The sequence below is a fragment of the Paroedura picta genome, chromosome 4 (genome assembly GCF_049243985.1).
Source record: "Paroedura picta isolate Pp20150507F chromosome 4, Ppicta_v3.0, whole genome shotgun sequence".
NCBI classification, from domain to species: domain Eukaryota; kingdom Metazoa; phylum Chordata; class Lepidosauria; order Squamata; family Gekkonidae; genus Paroedura; species Paroedura picta.
This window is the reverse complement of record NC_135372.1, coordinates 89,289,951-89,308,745: the sequence shown is the minus strand read 5'-3', so window position 1 is coordinate 89,308,745 and position 18,795 is coordinate 89,289,951. Positions and strand designations below refer to the sequence as shown.

At 46.7% G+C, this 18,795-nt stretch overlaps 1 protein-coding gene across 2 annotated transcripts in view; it reads left to right on the top strand.

The window, feature by feature from the left end:
- DMAP1 (DNA methyltransferase 1 associated protein 1) overlaps positions 1-13,603 on the top strand; it is a 48,885-nt gene extending 35,282 nt beyond the window's left edge. For both annotated transcript variants that reach the window (XM_077334019.1, XM_077334020.1), the window contains exons 10-12: positions 4,564-4,636; positions 5,506-5,789; positions 11,759-13,603. In XM_077334019.1, the coding sequence (XP_077190134.1) occupies positions 4,564-4,636; positions 5,506-5,789; positions 11,759-11,818 (417 nt within the window). In that variant the 3' untranslated portion in view covers positions 11,819-13,603. The remainder of the gene's footprint in view (positions 1-4,563; positions 4,637-5,505; positions 5,790-11,758) is intronic.
- The last annotated feature ends 5,192 nt before the right edge of the window (positions 13,604-18,795 follow it).

Sequence of the window (18,795 nt, the reverse complement as noted above, 5' to 3'; positions counted from 1 at the left end):
TTTACCGCATGATAAGAAAGTGATGCTGGGCCTCTGAGATAGGTCTCTGAAGAAAGCAGAAAGAGCCCAGAATAAACTGTTTTACTGAGCAGTCCAAAGAGCATTTTCCTGGAAGTGAGTCCATTGAATAGACCTAAATAGGGTCTGAGCAGTCCTAGTTAGGATTGCACTGTGTCATAAAGTCATTTGAGGCCTGGAATGAGATGTGAACTTCACACTGAAGCAGATTAATGTGTCCCCATAAAGCCCCAATTTGTTTATCAGTAAGAGGACTGCCTTTCATAACCTTTGCTGTCCTGTCAAACTTGGCTGTACTGAAAACCTGCAGCTCTTCCATACAGAAGCCATGCCGGCTGCCTTGTGCTCTGTGCTACTCAGGCTAGTGGAGCACTGGGCCTTCCCCTGCCATTGAGACAGTCAGGCTAACGGAGCCTACCTAACGGATTATCCGCGCCCTGTGAGTAATAGACTCCTCATTTAGTTTTAATACATTTTGCATAGAGAGCAATCAACCTTCATCAGTCTTAAAGATGAATTGGCTTAGCCAGCTAAATTTTAAAGATATTAGTCCGACAGCAGCCGCATAAATCATAACGTTTTCTTAATGACGGTAAAATTAAAATATACTCTTGCTTGAAGAAGCCAATGGAGCTTTCATGTTCACAGGCCAAATCCTCCCCCAAAATTAAAGGGAAGCTTAATTGATGTTCTTTAAAGCCGAGTAAACTCAAACAGCCTCGCTTCTCCTGGATTGGCCTCGTATTTCTTCTGCGCTCGGTTGGTAGATCTAAGCCCATGCAGACGGTTTCTGCCTCTTCCCACCCTCTGTGCCACCAATAAGTTGTATTACAAGTTAGCAAAGGGTCTTGTTGAGTATTTCCAGACTGTTCAGCCAGCTGTCATTGTTTCCCGCTACTAGCTAGGTAAAAGGAAATGTTTTCCTCCCTAACAGGTCAGGTTGGGAGACTGACCCTCTTTCTTGCTGCTGGTTTATTCTGATGTTGATACAAGAGCTTATCGAAGCCACAGGAGATTCTGGAGCTGTGACTGGCCTGAGTGTGAGAGATGCTCTTTGAGATTAGAAAGGTGGCGTTGCTCTGACTCTGAGCAGGAAGTTCAACATGGTTCCCTTCGGATCCCATTCACAAGAGTGGCATGGACTGGTCTAGGCAAACATGCAGTTTGCAGAGTGAGCAGATAACTTAAGAAGGGCCCTATTGTGGTGCTCTAATGCTGATCAGCCAGATGCTTCTGACTAGCTCCCAAGCCAGGCAGGAAGGCAGCAGTCTCCCCCTGTTGTCTGTCCCTCAGTAACTAATATCCAGAGACTGGCTGCTTTTAGGCTTGAAGGTTCCATTTCTTAATAGGTGGTTGAATTTTGGAAGTCTCCTATAACTCTTTTGTAGTACAGAATCATTGATGGAGTAGGCTTGTGTTAGAGAGGCAGCACTACGCAATGGTCATGGTGAAAGAGAGGTCACCATTTTTAACAGTTAGGGTCAAAGCAGATTCAGTACTGGAGAGTTCTGTGTCTGGCACAACTAAGGTTGTTGTTGTTGTTATCATTTTATTTATTACCTGCCTCCCCCAAAGGGTGTCTTCACAGCTGGCATGCAGCATCCCAGTTTGGGTCAGGAGTGTTATGCCTCCCTTCCATGAAGCCCCAATGCCATTTTACCTGACCCAACGTTGTGGAGTTGCTATTTGTCTTGTTGGGATAAACCATAAAGAGCCGGGGGGGGGGATAGCAGTGAGTGGGTGAACCTCCAGGGTCCTTGTTTGAATTAGCATGCACTGGCTACCTTGAAGTAGTTGGGAGTTCCTGCATCAAACTGGCAACATATTGTCTCATTTGGCCCTTAGACCCTAAGTGGGAGCAGCCTCTGATTGCTTCTAACAATGCTTTATTAATATGCTGTTTGGCTCAGCATAAGTAATAGCTTTGAATGTTCTATGTAGATAAAGCAGTTTTTAATATAGTTGCTATGCAGCTATACAGTGAAATAAACAAATTGATGACTGCTTTGACCTCTGGTGTGAACCAGGGAGCTGAAGATTGTAGCTGAAGCCAAGAGGGAGGATGAAAAAGAGAGACAAATGGGAGAATTCTGAGCTGATTTTAGGAGATGAGGTGACGATAGGAGTTTCTATGACTGACAAATCATCAAGCCTAGATGGCATATGTCCAAGAGTTCTGAAAGAATTAAAATGTCAACTTGTGGATCTCCGATCTCCTGACAAAAAGTGCAATCTATCACTAATATCTACCTCCGTTCCCAAGGACTAGAAGGTAGCTGATATAACCCCTATCTTTAAAAGAGGTCCAGAGGAGATGGGGACATTACAGACCTATCAGTCTAACATTAATACTTGATAAGTTGTTGGAATCCATTATCAAAGATAGAATTAGTAGGCACGTTGATGAACGAAATCTATTGAGCATGGATTCTATAAGGAAATGTCTTGTCTCACTAATCTTTCAGAGTTCTTTGAGGGGGTGAACACACGTGTGGACAAGAGGGACCCAGTAGATGTTTACCTGGACTTCCAGAAAGCTTTTGATCAAGGTCCTCATCAAAAGTGCCTGAGTAAAATTCAGCAGGCATGGGATAAAGGGACAAGTCCTCTTGTGGGTTAAAAACTGGTTAATTAACAGGAAAGAAAGAGTGCATATAAAGGGGCAGGTTTCACATTGGAAGGTGGCAAGCAGAGGGGTATTGCATGGCTCCGTACTAGGTCCAGTGCTTTTTAACTTGTCAGTGGTTTGAAGTTGAGAGTAAGCAGTGAAGTGATTAAATTTGCAGATTACGCACAGTTGTTCAGGATTGTGAGGTGCTCCAGAAGGATCTGTCAGGGCAGGGTGAGTGAACATCAGTGAGGCAAATGAGGTTCAGTGTAGACAAGTACAAAGCAATGCACATTGGAGCCAAAAATCCTAACTATAAACATTCCTCAGTGGGGTCTGAACTGTCAACTCAGCGTGCAATTGCCATACAAGGTAGAGGCCAGTATCATAATGCCCCTGTATAAATCTGTGGCACAGCTTCCTTTGGAATACCATGTACCATTCTGGTCACTGCACTTCAGTAAAGATACAGCACTGGAAAAAGTGCAGGAAAGGGCAACTAAAACAATTAAGGGGATGGAACACCTTCCCTGTGAAGAAAAGTTAAAGCGGTTGGGTCTCTTTCGTTTGGAGAAGCAATGATTGAGGGGTGACATGATAGGGGTTTACAAAATTATGCATGGGATAGAGAAAGTATTTCTCTCCCTTTCTCACAGTACAAGAACTTATGGCCCTTCAATGAAAGTAATGAGCAGTGAGCTTAGAACAGATAAGAGGAAGCAATTCTTTACCCAAAGAGTAATTTATGTATGAAATTCACTGCCGCAGGAAGTGGTGATGACTACAAGCATAGACAGCTTCAGGAGGTTGCTGGATACATACGTGGAGCAGGGGTCCATCAGTGGCTACTGGGGCAATGGAGAAACAATGGGAGGGCTTCTGGAGATCTGGCCCCACTGGTGGACATCCTGATGACACCTGGCTTCTCTTATGTTCAGTGCAAGATGAATGACTCTCTATTGGATAAAAAGGCAGCTGGCGGGTATCCCAGACTCCTGCTCAAAGAGTCTTGAAGTGGGATCAGTGTTTCATATGGCAGAACCCAGGAGCACCCTCCTAAGCTGTGATCTCTCTCAGCATAGACATGTGAGAGGAAGGCCGGAGGGAGGTGAGAAGGGCAGAGGAGCCTTTTAGGCAGTCTTCCTTTTCAAGCTTAGGGGAGTGTTTGGAGAACATTAGCTTGGCTGTGCAGGGACCTGTTTTCCGTGTTTCCTTGTGGGTGATTCTGCCACTGAGTTTGGCCTTGTGAGCTTGTCCCAAGCCACTCATGCCCAAGGGGCTGGAGTGAGTGGGGTCACACAAAGTGCGATCTCACACCCAGCTTGCATCCCCTGCCAGATCCTTCTCCCTCCCAGCCCCAGCTACTGTGTGGACGCACACTTCTCGAATTGAGTAAGCTTGTGTGCTCTTTGTGCCTCTTCGCATCTTTTGTTAGAAAGCCGGCTCTGTAAATGAATCCCATGGCTCTGGGCTCGGCAGGTAAAGGGAGAAGGAAGTCTGTTAGTGCACGAGTCTAATCAGGCTGGCTAGAGCAAGTAAAGTAGGGCAGCATCACACATTAGCTGCTGTGTAATTGAGCTCTTTGATGGGCAGGGCACTGCGGGAGAGGGTTCGAAGCAGAGCAGAACTTTTGTTGTTAATTCAGTTGCACATGGAAGCTGTAAAGCCGCGCATCGCCGCATCTTGGTGCCGGGAGAACTGAAAAGCCCTCACGACCAGGCTTTTCAGTCCCTGCCCTTGGCCCTAGTCTGCAAACTTTCAGGCCTTCTCTCTGCCTCCCTCTCCCAGCACTTGATTTCCCTTTTCTCTCTTTCTTTCTTTGGTTTGCTTTTTTTCCCCCCTGCACTATAAAAAGCAAAGCTCCCTTGCCGTTTGAACTAGGCGGCTGTGAGTGAGGGCTAGCTCAGAGCTGTGTGGCTGTTACCTTTGTATTCCAGATGAAACTGCCAAGCTCCGTGGGACAGAAGAAGATTAAAGCCTTGGAGCAGATGCTGATGGAACTCGGAGTAGGTGAGTAAAGAGGGCAGGTAGAGAGAGAGAGAGACCCATGGAGCAAAGCCTTTGTAGTCGAGAGGGGCTATTTTTCCCCCATAGTAATACAGCCAGTTCCTTGAATAACACTATGTGAATGGGTTTGAAAATAATATCTTGTGTGTTTTGTTAAAAAAAAATGGGGGGTGGGGGTAAAAGCTAGAAGATGATGCACAAGATTTTTTTTTTAAATTCCTCCCAATAGAAAAGTATTTGAACGGAGTCTTTGTCTTTCTCTCTTGTTTGAGTTCTTTACGCTACCAAGAGTGACAGACAGCCTGCTATTAAGGAGGCGAATCTCTTCGTGCTGGGGCAGGCCCTGCTAAGAACCGTGTGGGGGAAGAGCAATCATTGTTTGGGGGATTCTGCCTGGTTTGTGGGCTTTTTTGCTACTACCCTTTTGGTTGAGTCCTGCCCTACGTATGTGGGGCTATGCCTTGCATGCTGTACCTGTCTTCCAATTGCAAACAGCTTGCTGTTGGCAGGAAGGGCAAAATCTGAGTCCACGGTGCCCAAGTCTCTGTGGAGAGGGTGTCAGACTTCCTGACCCAGCCAGTGCAGAGATGGTCTGCTCCAGCTGATAGATGGACTTCTGAAGCACGTACCTTCCCGCCTAGATGTGCTTCTGCTTCATCATCCCTAGCCAGAGGCAGCTGTGTCCTGGGGCTGGACAAGCAGCTTCCTTGTCCTGTGTTGATAGCAGCCGTGCTCTTGCCACTGTGTCCAGCAGAGAATGAAGCAAGAATTCACTACAGCCAGTTGTGCCAGGACAATCCCACAGCTAGCAGGGGACACAATGCATGCTCTGGCGCTTCCTCCCTTATCCTTTCTGCTCTTGCCTCCCACAGACCTGAACCCGATGCCAACAGAAGAGATTGTCCAGATGTTCAACGAGTTGCGCAGTGACCTGGTGCTGCTTTATGAGCTCAAGCAGGCCTTTGCTAACTGCGAATACGAGCTGCAGATGCTGCGGCACCGCTACGAGGCGCTGGCAAAAGCAGGCAGTACGGGGCCCAGCACCGAGGGCGGCTCTCATGCCGACGGGCATTCAGGCCCCTGCAGTGAGGAGGGCAAGAGCGACATCAAAGATCAGATCATCGATGTGGTGGGGGCACCTCTCACACCCAATTCGGTGAGTTCCTAGTCGCCAGAGGCACCGGGGCTTCTTTCTCATCTCTGCTGGCTGCTGTGCTTAGAGGAGGCAGGTGGGGAAACAGCAGTCTCAAGGACTCCCGGAAATGAAAATCTGGCCTGTCAGGGCAGTAAGAGGGGTGGTGAAAGAATGCCCTTGTGTGTTCCCACTCCAAGGCCACATGCTCAGGAAGTTGTGATTGCTCTCCTTTTGACATGTCCACAACCCCAATCCCACAGGCCACAACCTTGCAAGGCAAGGTTGGGAGGCAAAACTGGGTGGCTGGAAGTCAGCATATAACTTGCAAGCTGACTCCTGTTAAGTGCTCTGTCTTTTTTCACCAGCTTGGTCTTGCAGGAGGCCTGGGCAAACCATGTCTCTCCCTCCCCTCATGCTCTGGGGCTTGCTCACCTACCCTGTTATCTGTAGCTGAGTCCAGACAGCTCATTTTAAATATTTAGATTGGAACTTCATCCCCGTGGAGTCCATGGGGGAAAATGATCTTACATTTAATGATCCTTGCTTGGTGCCACTGTGCTCAAGCTCAGTGTGGTTCTGCCCTCTGAAGTGAGGCAGATCAGGCTGGAAGAGGAAAGGGCTGCCTCAAGGTATCTTGGCTGAATGGAGTTTTGAACCCAGGTTTCCCAGTTCCAGTCCAGTGCAGTAATGCCTGCAGAACCCTGGATATGGATCCTGCCCCTTGTGCTGGTGCAGCAATGTGTCAAAATCTTTAGCAAGTTGTCTGGGTTTGGTTTTTTGTTTGTTTTTTTAATGCAGAAGGACCTTCCCTCCCCTACCTGGTGGCATGCAGTTTTGAGTAACAAATAGTTCTTTAGAGGGCAAAGCAGAGGCTTTTCCTGTGTCATGGGCTGGAGCAGGCTGTCGAACTTCCTCTCCTCCTCTAGAGGGGACGAAATCTCAATGTGCCCCAACATTTTCATGCCATTTGTTCCCTGTAGAAACTTTGCAGACATTTATTTTATTATATTTATATGCCACCCTCCCCTGAGGCTCAGGGTGGTTTACATAGAAGCAAACAGGGAACAGCACAGATAACTTAATAGTTGTAAACAGTAACAATACAGTGATGACAATAGAACAGTATGATGGAACAGTGGAACAATGGTGAGGACAGGAATTTAACTACAGTGTACTGATGGCCCAACGGGTTGGACAAATTGGCAGTGGTTTTCATGGGAGAAGGCACGGGGGCCAATAGAAGGTGATTTGTTCAAATTGACCTCAACCGAATGCCTGGCAGAGGAGATCCCTTTTGCAGGCCTGTGGACTTGTTCAAGTTCCATCAGGGCCTTGATCTCCTCTGGCAGCTCATTCCACCAGGTTGGGGCCAGGATGGATAATGCTCTGGCCCTGGTAGAGGTCAAGTGAGCATCCTTGGGGCCAGGGATCACCAGGTGGTTGGAGGTAGTGGAGTTTAAAGCTCTTTGAGGCGTGTAAGCAGAAAGGTAGTGTCTCAGGTACACTGGGCCCTGACCATGTATGCCCTTAAAGGTGATTACCAGAACCTTAAGCCTGTCTGGAATTTGACTGGAATCCAGTGCAGCTGTTGGAGAATAGGCCGAATGTGAGCCCTCCATGGTGTTGCTGTGAGGACCCTGGCCGCTGAATTCTGGACCAGCTGTTGTTTCCAGATCAAGGTTGAAGGCAGGCCTAGGTAGAGCAAGTAGCAGTAGTCCCATCATGTGGATTACTGAGTAGGTGTGCCATGGCCAAGTAAGGTGCTAATAGTTTGGCTTGGCAAAGGTGATAGAATGCCAGCCATGCTATGTTCATGACTTGAGCATCCATCAAGAGAGAGGCATCGGGAATCACATCCAGGTTCCTGATGGAGCAAGCCACTGATAGCTGCACTCCATCCAGGTTGGGCAGGCATGCTTCCTCACTTGGACCCTTCCTGTTCAGACACAGGACCTCCTTCTTTGAAGGGCTGAGCTTCAGACGACTCTGCTTGAGCCACCTCATCACTGCTTCCAGGCAACTGGGTGATGCTTCTGGGGGAGAATCAGGGCAGCCCTCCATCAGGAGTAAGAGTTAGGTGTCATCAGCATATTGGTGACAACCCAGCCCAAACTTCCCCACCAGTTGAGCAAGAGGGCACATAAAGATGTTTAATAGGATTGGAGAGAGAACAGCTCCCTGAGGGAATCCACATGCAAGCTGGTGGCGGCTTGATGAACTCTTATTGCTACCCTCGGTCCGCAATCCTGGAGAAAGGAGATCAGACATTTAAGGGCAGTCCCCGTAATCCCAGCATCGGCGAGGTGGTGAGCTAGAAGCTCATGGTCGACTATGTTGAATGCTGCTGAGAGGTTTAATAACACGAGCAGTGCTGACCTGCCGCCGTCCAACTGGCAATGGAGTTCATCCATCAGGGCGACTAGCGCTGTCTCTACCCCATGGCCAGGCTGGAAATCTGACTGGGATGAGTTTTAGTCCTAAGCTTCTTCCAAGAATGCTGGCAGGTGGTCTGCAACAGCCCTTTCAGACATCTTCCCCAGAAACGCTGAGTGTGAGACGGGACAATAGTTGATAGGTTGTCGCGGGTCCAGAGAGGGGTTTTTGAGCAGTGGGTAAACCTCTTTTAGCCCTTCTGGGAATTCTCCTGTTGAGAACTGTATCTGTTTGCAGATCTTTCACTCAAACGTCTCCTAGTCCCGGTCTTTTCCAATACTGTGTTTAGGATGGGAACAAAGGAGAATGTAGGCAGCATGAAGAGGGTTAACATGACCTGGGCCCTGACATATTTGAAAGAAATATAATCAAGTTAATTCACTGCAAGGCAAATTTGGTACCTAAAGGGCCCCCCTGTTAAATACAGCTCTGACCTTTACCGGCTGGTTACACAAAGACGACACAATTAGATTAGTTCAAGACAAAAGGTCAAGCGCATTCACACTGCAACCACTTTATGCTGCCTTTGGAAGGGAAGGAAATTCCAGCAGCTCAGGGAGGTACATGGGCACTGTCAAGATGGTGGGGGCATTCATGGCTGGGGAGACATTGCTGGCAGAGAGTAGGGGCTGCATGTTTGATGCACGGGAGCAGATTTTGGGGGCATTCTTCTGCCAGCTTGGGCCAGGGAGACATGGAAGGCTTGTTCCGCCTCGGCAGGATTTTACAGCGGATTATGCTGTGCCAGATGCCTCTGAGTCTGCGCCTTCCTTGCCACTTGAGCACTTTGTGAGAGTGAGGAATGATTGTGAGGCCTGCCTGCTTCCACAGAAGTGGTGCCGAGTTTGGAGGTGTGGCTGAGAAGGAGGACTGTTAAGATTAACCTTTGAATAAGCCTACCTGGTTTGGGGAGACCATTTCTTTGTGGAATTTTAGGGAGCTTCTCCTGCAATTGCGGAAGCTCCAGACCATTATGTCCCTTCAACTTAGTGGTTTGTATTTCAGTTTGGAAACATTCATGTCCTTTTTGCATTTTTCAGGGAGTGTGATAAACATCTCTGTCTCCGTAATGTGTGAATTAGACCCCAGTGGTGTCCTCCCAGAGTTGTGGCCTCCGTCCCCGGCTTCATTGTGCATCTGATTGCACCTCATCCCAAAGCAGAGTTTGGGCTCCACGGGTGTTAACCACCTGACCTAGTAACTGTTCTGCCCACTTCATGCTGTCTCCGCTCTTAAGTAACATGTGGAGGCACGTGAACGGTGTATAGTGCGATTACCCTATCAAGGCAGTGCAGTGATGTGAACCCGAAGGACTACACTGGCATCAGGGAGGGCAACTGTACCTTTTGCCTTGCTCTTCAGATCTTTTACTCCACTGTCATAGAATCATAGAATCACAGAATCATAGAGTTGGAAGGGGCCATACAGGCCATCTAGTCCAACCCCCTGCTCAACGCAGGGTCAGCCCTAAGCATCCTAAAGCGAGGGTGAGGTGAACACTGACCTTAACATGTAGCTCTGCAAGAGAGAGAGAAAGAGAACTTTGCATACATCTGCCAGGGACCTTATCTGTAGGGTCCACATGTTCTTGCAAGCCAGCAAGGTGAAAACTAGACGTGAACACTTCCTTGTTTGGAAATGCCCCTCCATGAACTAGACTGCTGGCCATTTTACCACCAGCTGCCTCCTCTCCAGCCCAGTCTTCATTATGCCAAGCCGGGATCCTTGCTGTTGTGCTGTCCACTGCCAGCAGCCCACAGGGAAGGCAGCCTTCTCCCTCCACCCCAGAGCACTGCTTGGCTGACCCAGGAGGGACGCTATTCCGGGCCTTTGGGGGGTGAAAGGTGAGTGTAGCTTGGAACAAATTAGTTCCAAGCAGAAGTGCAGCCAGTTACTCCAGATTAGAGCCTTTGATTTGCACAACTCAGACTCCACTCGCCCATCCGTAATGAGTTGACTCTCCTCAGAATTCCTCACATCAGCACACTTTGTTCCTGGGCTCACAAGTCAGCCCATTAATGGGGAAAGGAAAGGACCTTGCCTCTAAGAAGTCTCAGGTTCAGAGTCAGAATCATTTGACTTTTAAGCTGCCTTTATCTGAACTCCTGCCGGCTCCTTGTTTTCTGAGCCTGCTTGAAAGTGAGAAGTTACATTGTTAACTTCAAACATCCTTCCTTCCAGATGAAGTTGGAAAGCTGGCTTGCAGGTATCTATAAATGTGTGTCTTACCAGGATGCGAGGGGGTACGTGTGTGCACATGTGTGTGTGTGTGTGTGTGTGTGCATAATGTAAAAATATTCTCATTTTAAAACCGTTCTTTCCCATTAACAGAGCACTAGGTTCCCAGGCTCTTGTAAATTATAATGTAGAACGTTTTTTCAAACTAGACACTTTTCGTTTTTGCCCACGGCGACGGACAGAGCCAAGCCAGGGAAGGTGATTAATATGAATTTGTGACATATTTGAAAGATGGCTCTTTTGCCATATAAAGATTATCAAACATATGCACTCATCCCCATTAATTCGGCAGCCTCACTGGGAAGCTCTCAAGCCCTCACTTCTTTGTTTCCAGGTTGGACTGGCTGCTCAAATTGTATTTTTTCAGTCTTCAGTTCCCAAATACTAAACTTTGTTTTCATAGGGAGCCTGTTAACAAAGTGATGCAGATTCTCCACTGATCAAAAACCATGGAAAGGCGGCTCCTCTGAATCCCACAGTGAGCCACTGTTCCAGTCATGCTCATTGCCTTCTCGACCACGGAGGATGGGTACAGTGGCAAGAAGCATGGGGCCTTCATTACTCATGCAAGCCCTCAATAGCTGATGACTCAGAGACATTTAAAGCAAGCAAAGGAAGGTGGTAGATAGAGAGTTCATACCCCAGGAGAGCTTTTTTGGGTTTGAACTTCTTCCCTCCACTGGCTGTGGGTCCAGGAAGGTAGAAGTTGCTTGGGATAATGCTTTTTGTTCCTTTCCATATGCTTGAACTGCCACCATGATGCAATGCTGGGACAATTCTCCAGGACTCTGGCTGCTTTCTTTCCCCCGGTATTCTCCAGTCTCTTCTCCAACCCACCCCACCCCCATTGTTTGTTCCTGACTCCTTGGCCTTTTTACTGCATGCTCTTGTTAGCAGCCTATTACTGCCTCGCAATCATGTATTAGATGGAGGGGCCCAGAGTCGACTGCAGTGCATCCTTGGGGCAGGCTTCAGGCTGACCCGTGCTGTGTCCAAAAAATGACTGAAGCTTTGTAGCCAGCTGCCTGGGACAATGGGATTTGCTTTCAATACTTGGCTCATTTCCGGCACTGTAATGGTTTGCAAGACCATCTGTCTCCCTTTTTCTTGTAAGTAAAGACAAGAGAAGTTCCTTCCTCCCTCACATACAACTGTCTCTAGGTACCCAGAGCTCGGCCTGACATTGCCAACAATGGGTTTGTGTGGCAATTGTCCTCCTTTGCTTCCATCCGGGTATCTTGGGATTGAAAGAGTGTGTAGTACTAAGTCATTTCCTGGCAATCATCTAATCCCTGTGACCTTTCTTTTTTTCTTAACAGAGAAAACGCAGGGAATCTGCCTCCAGTTCTTCATCTGTCAAAAAAGTGAAGAAGCCTTGAGTAATACAAGGTCCCAGTTGAAGGACAAGAACATTGGCTGCTGGCTCACGGAAGCCACATTTGCTTCCGTGGCTGTGATGTTCATGGTGGAAAACTCCTGCAGCCCAAAAAGCGTATGGCTGCCCCGGACAAAGGGCCTGAATGTGTTCATAGCACAGTTTCCTGTCAGGCATTGCTGAGGGGATGGTGTCCTCTTTCCCATGCCCAACTTTTGTTAACTTCTTTGTAAATGCAGAATCCATTACCCTTTGTCCCCCAATTGGAATCAGCAGGCTGGAGCAGGCAGGAAGACAGAATGTGGTTACCCCAGGAGGCTTCTTTTATTTGGATCGTTCCATAAATGGGCATGTGCAGGAGCTGAACGATCACTCAGGACTTCAGCGTGTCTACAGCTCCGGGGTAGGATGTCGCAAATGAGTCATTCATGTTACCTTACTGCTTTGTATGAGAGGAGAAGACTGGGTTTGGGGTCTTTAAAATAAGTGCCGTTGGAGAAGTTGTAAGGAAGAGCTGCATGGATGAACTGTTTTGAGGGAAAGGATGCTCTGCCTTTGTGTGGGATCCTTGGAGTCTCCTAATTCTTGCTGTGCTACCACTCAGGACGCCTTCCACGTTCTTGGCTCAGTGCAGCCATACTTAGCCATCCACAGAACACTGTCATCAGACATCTGCGCTTGTATGTGGCGTTTTTGATTTGTGTTAATGAATTGATTGAATTTGCATATGAAATCTGACTTTCAAAGAACACTTTGTTTTTAGCTGATGCACATGTCTGTTGCCAGGGTGCCATCACAGAAGAGGAATTCAGTGCTGTATGAAAGTGGAGGGGGAATGCCTCTTCCAGAATGCTGCCTGGACCTACAGTTTTTCTGCGTACTGGATATAAAAGTAGATTGTTAGATAGATAGTCAAGTCTGCCCTGTTAATTAGTGCAAACCTTGTGCCACCTCTTCTTGACCTCTGTACCCAGCCAGTTGCTTACAACAACCAAAGCAGGTTTGTACAACTACGTGGCTGTGCATCAATACTCAGCTGTATTGTAGTGTGCTTTGTGCTATCATAATGCATTGTCTCTGAGGCCTGGTCTGGATGATACAGCTCCGCATAGGAAATGTTCTGTTTTCATACAGCGGATTTATTCATTTGTAGGGATTACCACATGGATCCTGATAGCTGAGTTGGTAGTTTGCCCTCTCAGGAATCCTATGCAAGAACTATTTTTAGCACATGGCATCAAAGTACACCAGCATTGTCTATGTCAGCCAGAGGTGCTCTGGAATAGGACAGAGTTGTCTTGCTTCTGGGCCATTGAAGGAGTCAACAGTATGCACTTTTGTATTATCAAGGCTAGTGAATGTCATTATCACATGATTTAGATCCTCTTTGAGGTGGAAGGCTTTTGGAAGCTTGTATATAGTTGGTAGTCTTTGGTTGAGGCCAGGTCTCTTAAGATCACTGGGCCCTCCTCAGGCGACGTTATGTCATCAGATGACCCTCTTGACGACTGTGGGGAGGATTGGAGGGTTCTTCTGCCATCTGAGGTTTTTGGCTTTAAGAGTGTGGTTTTATGGGGTTTTATCCTCTAATCTGTCTTGAGTCTAAGGAAGAAGGCAGACTAGGAATCTAATTAATAAGTAAAATAAATAGTTACTGAACCTGTGTCTTGTATGTTACACAAGCATTGAAAACCCCCCACAGTATTTGACTATATAGAATTTAACAATGTAGAGGAAGGCACAAAAGTGCGTTTGATAATATATGAATAATGTGAAGTGAGATTTCCAAGCCCCCAGGCTGTGTTTTTTTTTTGGTGCTTAAGCTTAGCAAGAGGCATAGTGTTCACCCTGGGCCAGAAGGTATAGGCAGGCAGTGTCTGAGTTCAACAACACGTGACAGTTACTGGCAATAATATCCCCTGCAGCTGCTGAGTTCTTAGTTATGTGAATATTGTGGCAGCTTGAAACTTGGAATTCTAGTAGTAACTTAGGAGGAAGCCTTTCAAAGACACTGCACTTGAAGTCTCTTCCCTAGCTGCTTGGCTTGTTCCCTACTGAATTGTGCGTACCCTGAAAGAGCAGAGTGCCCCTTCCTTTCTGCTTTTTTTTTTTTTTTTATACTAGTCTTCCATCAGATTCATGTTGGCAGAGGGGTGTGTGTGTGTGACACCCTTGCCTGGACCTGTCAGACCTGACTCACGATTTACCCTCCACTTCCCCTTTCAAGTGCAACTGGGAATCGATAGTGCATGACAACGCCCTTTGATTTACATTCTTGCTGGCAGAAAAAAAAGGTCAAAGGCCAAGTTCTTCGTTTTCATAGAAAACTAATTAGATGACTCCATCGACACTGAATCAATAAAAACTGATCAGGTGATTACACAGAGGGAGCCATTAAAATCCCTGTGACCTTTGATCCCAAGTCCTAACCTGATGTGGGAGAGACTTTGTTGCATTTGCTCCTGTCTTAGAGCCCCCCCCCCCAAAAAAAAAACACTAAGACTGACTAGGCCTGCAGTGTGTGTGTATTTGAAGAGGGGGTTAACAGGACATTTTCACATAGGGGGTCTGGTGTGTGTGTATGTGTGTGTGTCATAGAATCAGAGTTGGAAGGGGCCATACAGGCCATCTTGTCCAACCCCCTGCTCAACGTAGGATCAGCCCTAAGCATCCTAAAGCATCCAAGAAAAGTGTGTACCCAACCTTTGTTTGAAGACTGCCAGTGAGGGGGAGCTCACCACCTCCTTAGGCAGCCTATTCCACTGCTGAACTACTCTGACTGTGAAAATTTTTTCCCTGATATCTAGCCTATATCGTTGTACTTGAAGTTTAAACCCATTACTGCATGTCCTCTCCTCTGCAGCCAACAGAAACAGCATCCTGCCCTCCTCCAAGTGACAACCTTTCAAATACTTAAAGAGGGCTATCATGTGATGCCCCTGTTGATACAGCCCAAAATGGCCTCCAGAACTGCACACAGTACTCCAAGTGTGGTCTGACCAGTGCCGTATACAATGGGACTATGACATCTTGTGATTTTGATGTGATGCCCCTGTTGATACAGCCCAATGGCATTTGCCTTTTTTACCGCTGCATCACACTGCCTGCTCATGTTTAGTTTACAATCCACAAGTACCCCAAGGTCTCGTTCACACACAGTGCTACCTAGAAGCGTATCCCCCATCCAGTAGGCATGCTTTTCATTTTTCTGAACCAGATGCAGAACTTTACACTTATCTTTATTAAATTGCATCTTGTTCTCATTTGCCCATTTTTCCATTGTGTTCAGATCTCGTTGAACTCTGTCTCTATCTTCCGGAGTATTTGCCAGTCCTCCCAATTTGGTATCATCTGCAAACTTGATGAGTAGTCCCTCCACCCCCTCATCTAGATCATTAATAAATATGTTAAAAAGTACCGGGCCGAGCACCGAGCCCTGAGGTACCCCGCTACTCACCTCTCTCCAGTCTGATGAAACACCATTGACAACAACACTTTGAGTGCGGTTCTCTAACCAATTCCCTATCCACCTAACTATCTGAAAATCCAGATTGCAGTCCTTCAACTTATCCATCAGAACATCATGGGGAACCTTGTCAAAAGCTTTACTAAAATCCAAGTAAATGACATCAACCGAATTTCCACAATCCAGCAAACCTGTTACTTGGTCAAAAAAGGAAACCAGGTTGGTCTGGCAGGACCTGTTGGAGACAAATCCACACTTGACTTTCTTGGATCACCAAATTGTCCTCCAGATGTTTGCAGATCGCTCCCTTTAATAACTGCTCCATTATCTTCCCCACAACAGAGGTCAGACTCACTGGTCTGTAGTTTCCCGGGTCATCCTCCCTCCCTTTTTTGAAGACTGGAATAACGTTTGCTCTCTTCCAGTCCTCCGGGACATCTCCAGTCCCTAAAGAGGTCCCGAAGATGATGGACAAGGGTTCTGCAAGTTCTCCGGAAAGTTCTTTAAGCACTCTCGGGCCCAGGGGATTTGAACTCATCCAGTGCAGCTAAATGCCTCTCGACAACCTCTCTGTCCATATCAACCTGCCACCCAGACACTATCCCTTGGGTACTGCCATCTCTAGATGTGCCTAAACCCTTTGACCTGTGGGGAAAAACAGATGTAAAATAGGTGCTGAGTCTTTCTGCTTTCTCTGCATCCTCCGTTGGAGTTTGTCCATCTGCACCCAACAGTGGGCCTATTGCCTCCTTTACTTTACGTTTGCTCCTCACATAACTGAAAAATCTTTTCTTGTTAGAATGGGCTTCCCTGGCCAATCTTAGCTCACGCTCAGCTTTGGCCTTTCTGATGATTGATCTACAGTGCCTAGTAACCTGTAGGTACTCTTCTTTAGAGCTCTGTCCTTCCCTCCATTTCCTGAACATTTTCCTTTTCTTTCTTAGTTCCTCTTGAAGTTCTCTGTTCATCCAAATAGGCTTCTTAGAGCTCCTGCAGTGTTTTCGTCTTTCTGGGATAGTCATTGATTGAGCATGCAATAGCTCCTGTTTGAGTAGCGCCCACCCTTCACATGCTCCCTTCCCTTCCAGCATTCTCGTCCATGGTATGACACTCATCATGTCTCTGAGTTTATTAAAGTTTGCCCTACGAAAATCCAACATCCGCGTCTGGCTACAAGCTTCCTTGGCTCCCCATCTCAAAAGGAATTCTATGAGGACATGGTCACTTCCCCCTAGGGTCCCCACCTCCTTCACCTCATCCACCAACTCTTGCCTGTTGGTCAGTATTAAGTCCAGTATGGCTGAACCTCTTGTGGGCTCATCTACCATTTGATAAATGAAATTGGCAGCCAGGCAGGTCAGAAACTTGCATGACTGAGGACACTTCGTAGAGTTTGTTTCCCAGCACACATCTGGGAAATTGAAATCACCCATGATGACAAGGTCCTGCCGCTTGGATATTTTCTCAAGCTGCTCACAAAGTGCAGCATCCATATCCTCTCGTTGGTCAGGTGGTCGGTAGCAGACACCAATCACCACACTGTTTGTTTTCCCCTCGCTTATTTTCACCCAGATGCTTTCCACTGTAGATATGCTCTCCTTTACTAGAATTTCCTGACAGGTAAGCCCTTTCCGCACATACAGTGCCACTCCTCCACCTCTTCGATCTATTCTGTTATTTCTGAACAGTTCATATCCATCCACCATTACATTCCAGTCATGAGAATCATTCCACCAAGTTGGGAAGGATAGGCTTCTTAGAGCTCCTGCAGTGTTGTCTTCTTTCTGGGATAGTCATTGATTGAGAAGTGGTAGCAGCAGCTGTTGCTTCCATGTATTATTTTGTCCCCAAAAGCAGTGTTCTACTAGCAAAAGTCTCTATATTGAGGTATGTATTTTTGGGAGTTGGGTGCCAATAGGCTTCTTAGAGCTCCTGCAGTGTTTTTGCCTTTCTGGGATAGTCATTGATTGAGCATGCAATAGCTCTTGTTTGAGTAGCGCCCACCCTTCACATGCTCCCTTCCCTTCCAGCATTCTTGTCCATTGTATGACACTCATCATGTCTCTGAGTTTATTAAAGTTTGCCCTACGAAAATCCAACATCCACGTCTGGCTACAAGCTTCCTTGCCTCCCCATCTCAAAAGGAATTCTATGAGGACATGGTCACTTCCCCCTAGTGTCCCCACCTCCTTCACCTCATCCACCAACTCTTGCCTGTTGGTCAGTATTAAGTCCAGTATTGGGGGGTGTCTTGGGGGGTGGGGGTCTAGCATGGAGAAAACCAGGAAACTTAGTATTGCTATACTGGGTAGGAAAGAGTAGATAGAAAAACTGAAATAGTGGAGATTGCTTTGGGGTTTCTTTAGAGAACATGCCAAGGGACAGCTATGCTTATGTAGCTTCTGCAGTATGTAGTCTTGTTGTCATTATTACCTGCATTATAAGAGATTGTTCCCATTGGTGCATAAGGCATTTTATGTCATGTAGCACTAAGCAACATTTATTAGTCATTGGTCTTCAGTGGTCATGTTTTTTTTAATGGGTTATGATTTTTAAAAGTTGTACCTTAAAGTACTTAGTGGCTTAGTGCTCCATGGTGCAGCTTCCAGACTAGCAGAAAGGCGGAAGTAATACCAACACATTTTCTTGTCTGATTAAGTTCCTAGTCTTCTTTCAGTTATATATGAGGTTGGGAAGGATGCATAAACTTAATGCTCTTTCCAATATTCTGGTAACTTGAATAGTCTACTTGACCTGCCTCAGCATGATTCATCCTTGACAGTACAGTTAATTGTGGGACTCACGTGTCTTGAAGTCTTTCAGTTATTTGAAACATAAGACATGCAAAATTTTAGTGGTGGCCACTGAATATGGTTTCATCTTCTATCCTTTCCTAATGGTTCTGTGATGTCCTCCATCAAAAACATCTGCCTCTATTCCTACTGCAGTACAAGACAAGGCAGTATGGGGCTAAGCACAGCCTTTTCTCAATAGCCTTCCACAGGAGCCCTGTTCATGAGCTGCAGTGAACACATCATATGGTGAATAAGTATATGGCTGCTTTTTCTTTGAACACATTGGGTAATTCTTGTGTTACATTCAGTGAACATGCAGCTCAATGTGTTCTTAAAACCCCACATTTGTTTAGGTGCTTATCCTTGGTGTCATTTGTAAAATGAACACATTCTGGTTCTTTCTTACAAAGAGATGGACGCATGTACAAGAGGTTCACTGTTACCTGCGAACAGGTTCGAGGAAGAGCCTACAAGGCAGCCAGTGATCTGCTTCAGGTATTGTGTTCGCTGAGCTACTGGTGGGAATGCCTGGATGTGTTCTAGAAGCACATATATAGCAGATCAGTGATATGAAAGCATGCAATGTATTTGAGATGGTGGGAACCATCTGCCAGTTCTTGTGTGTTGAAATAAGAGGAAAACAGAAAGCTAATGGTCTTGCTACTGTTTGGGGAAGCACCCCTCTCCCCTCCTCTCCCCCATAGCACACAAGAAGCCACA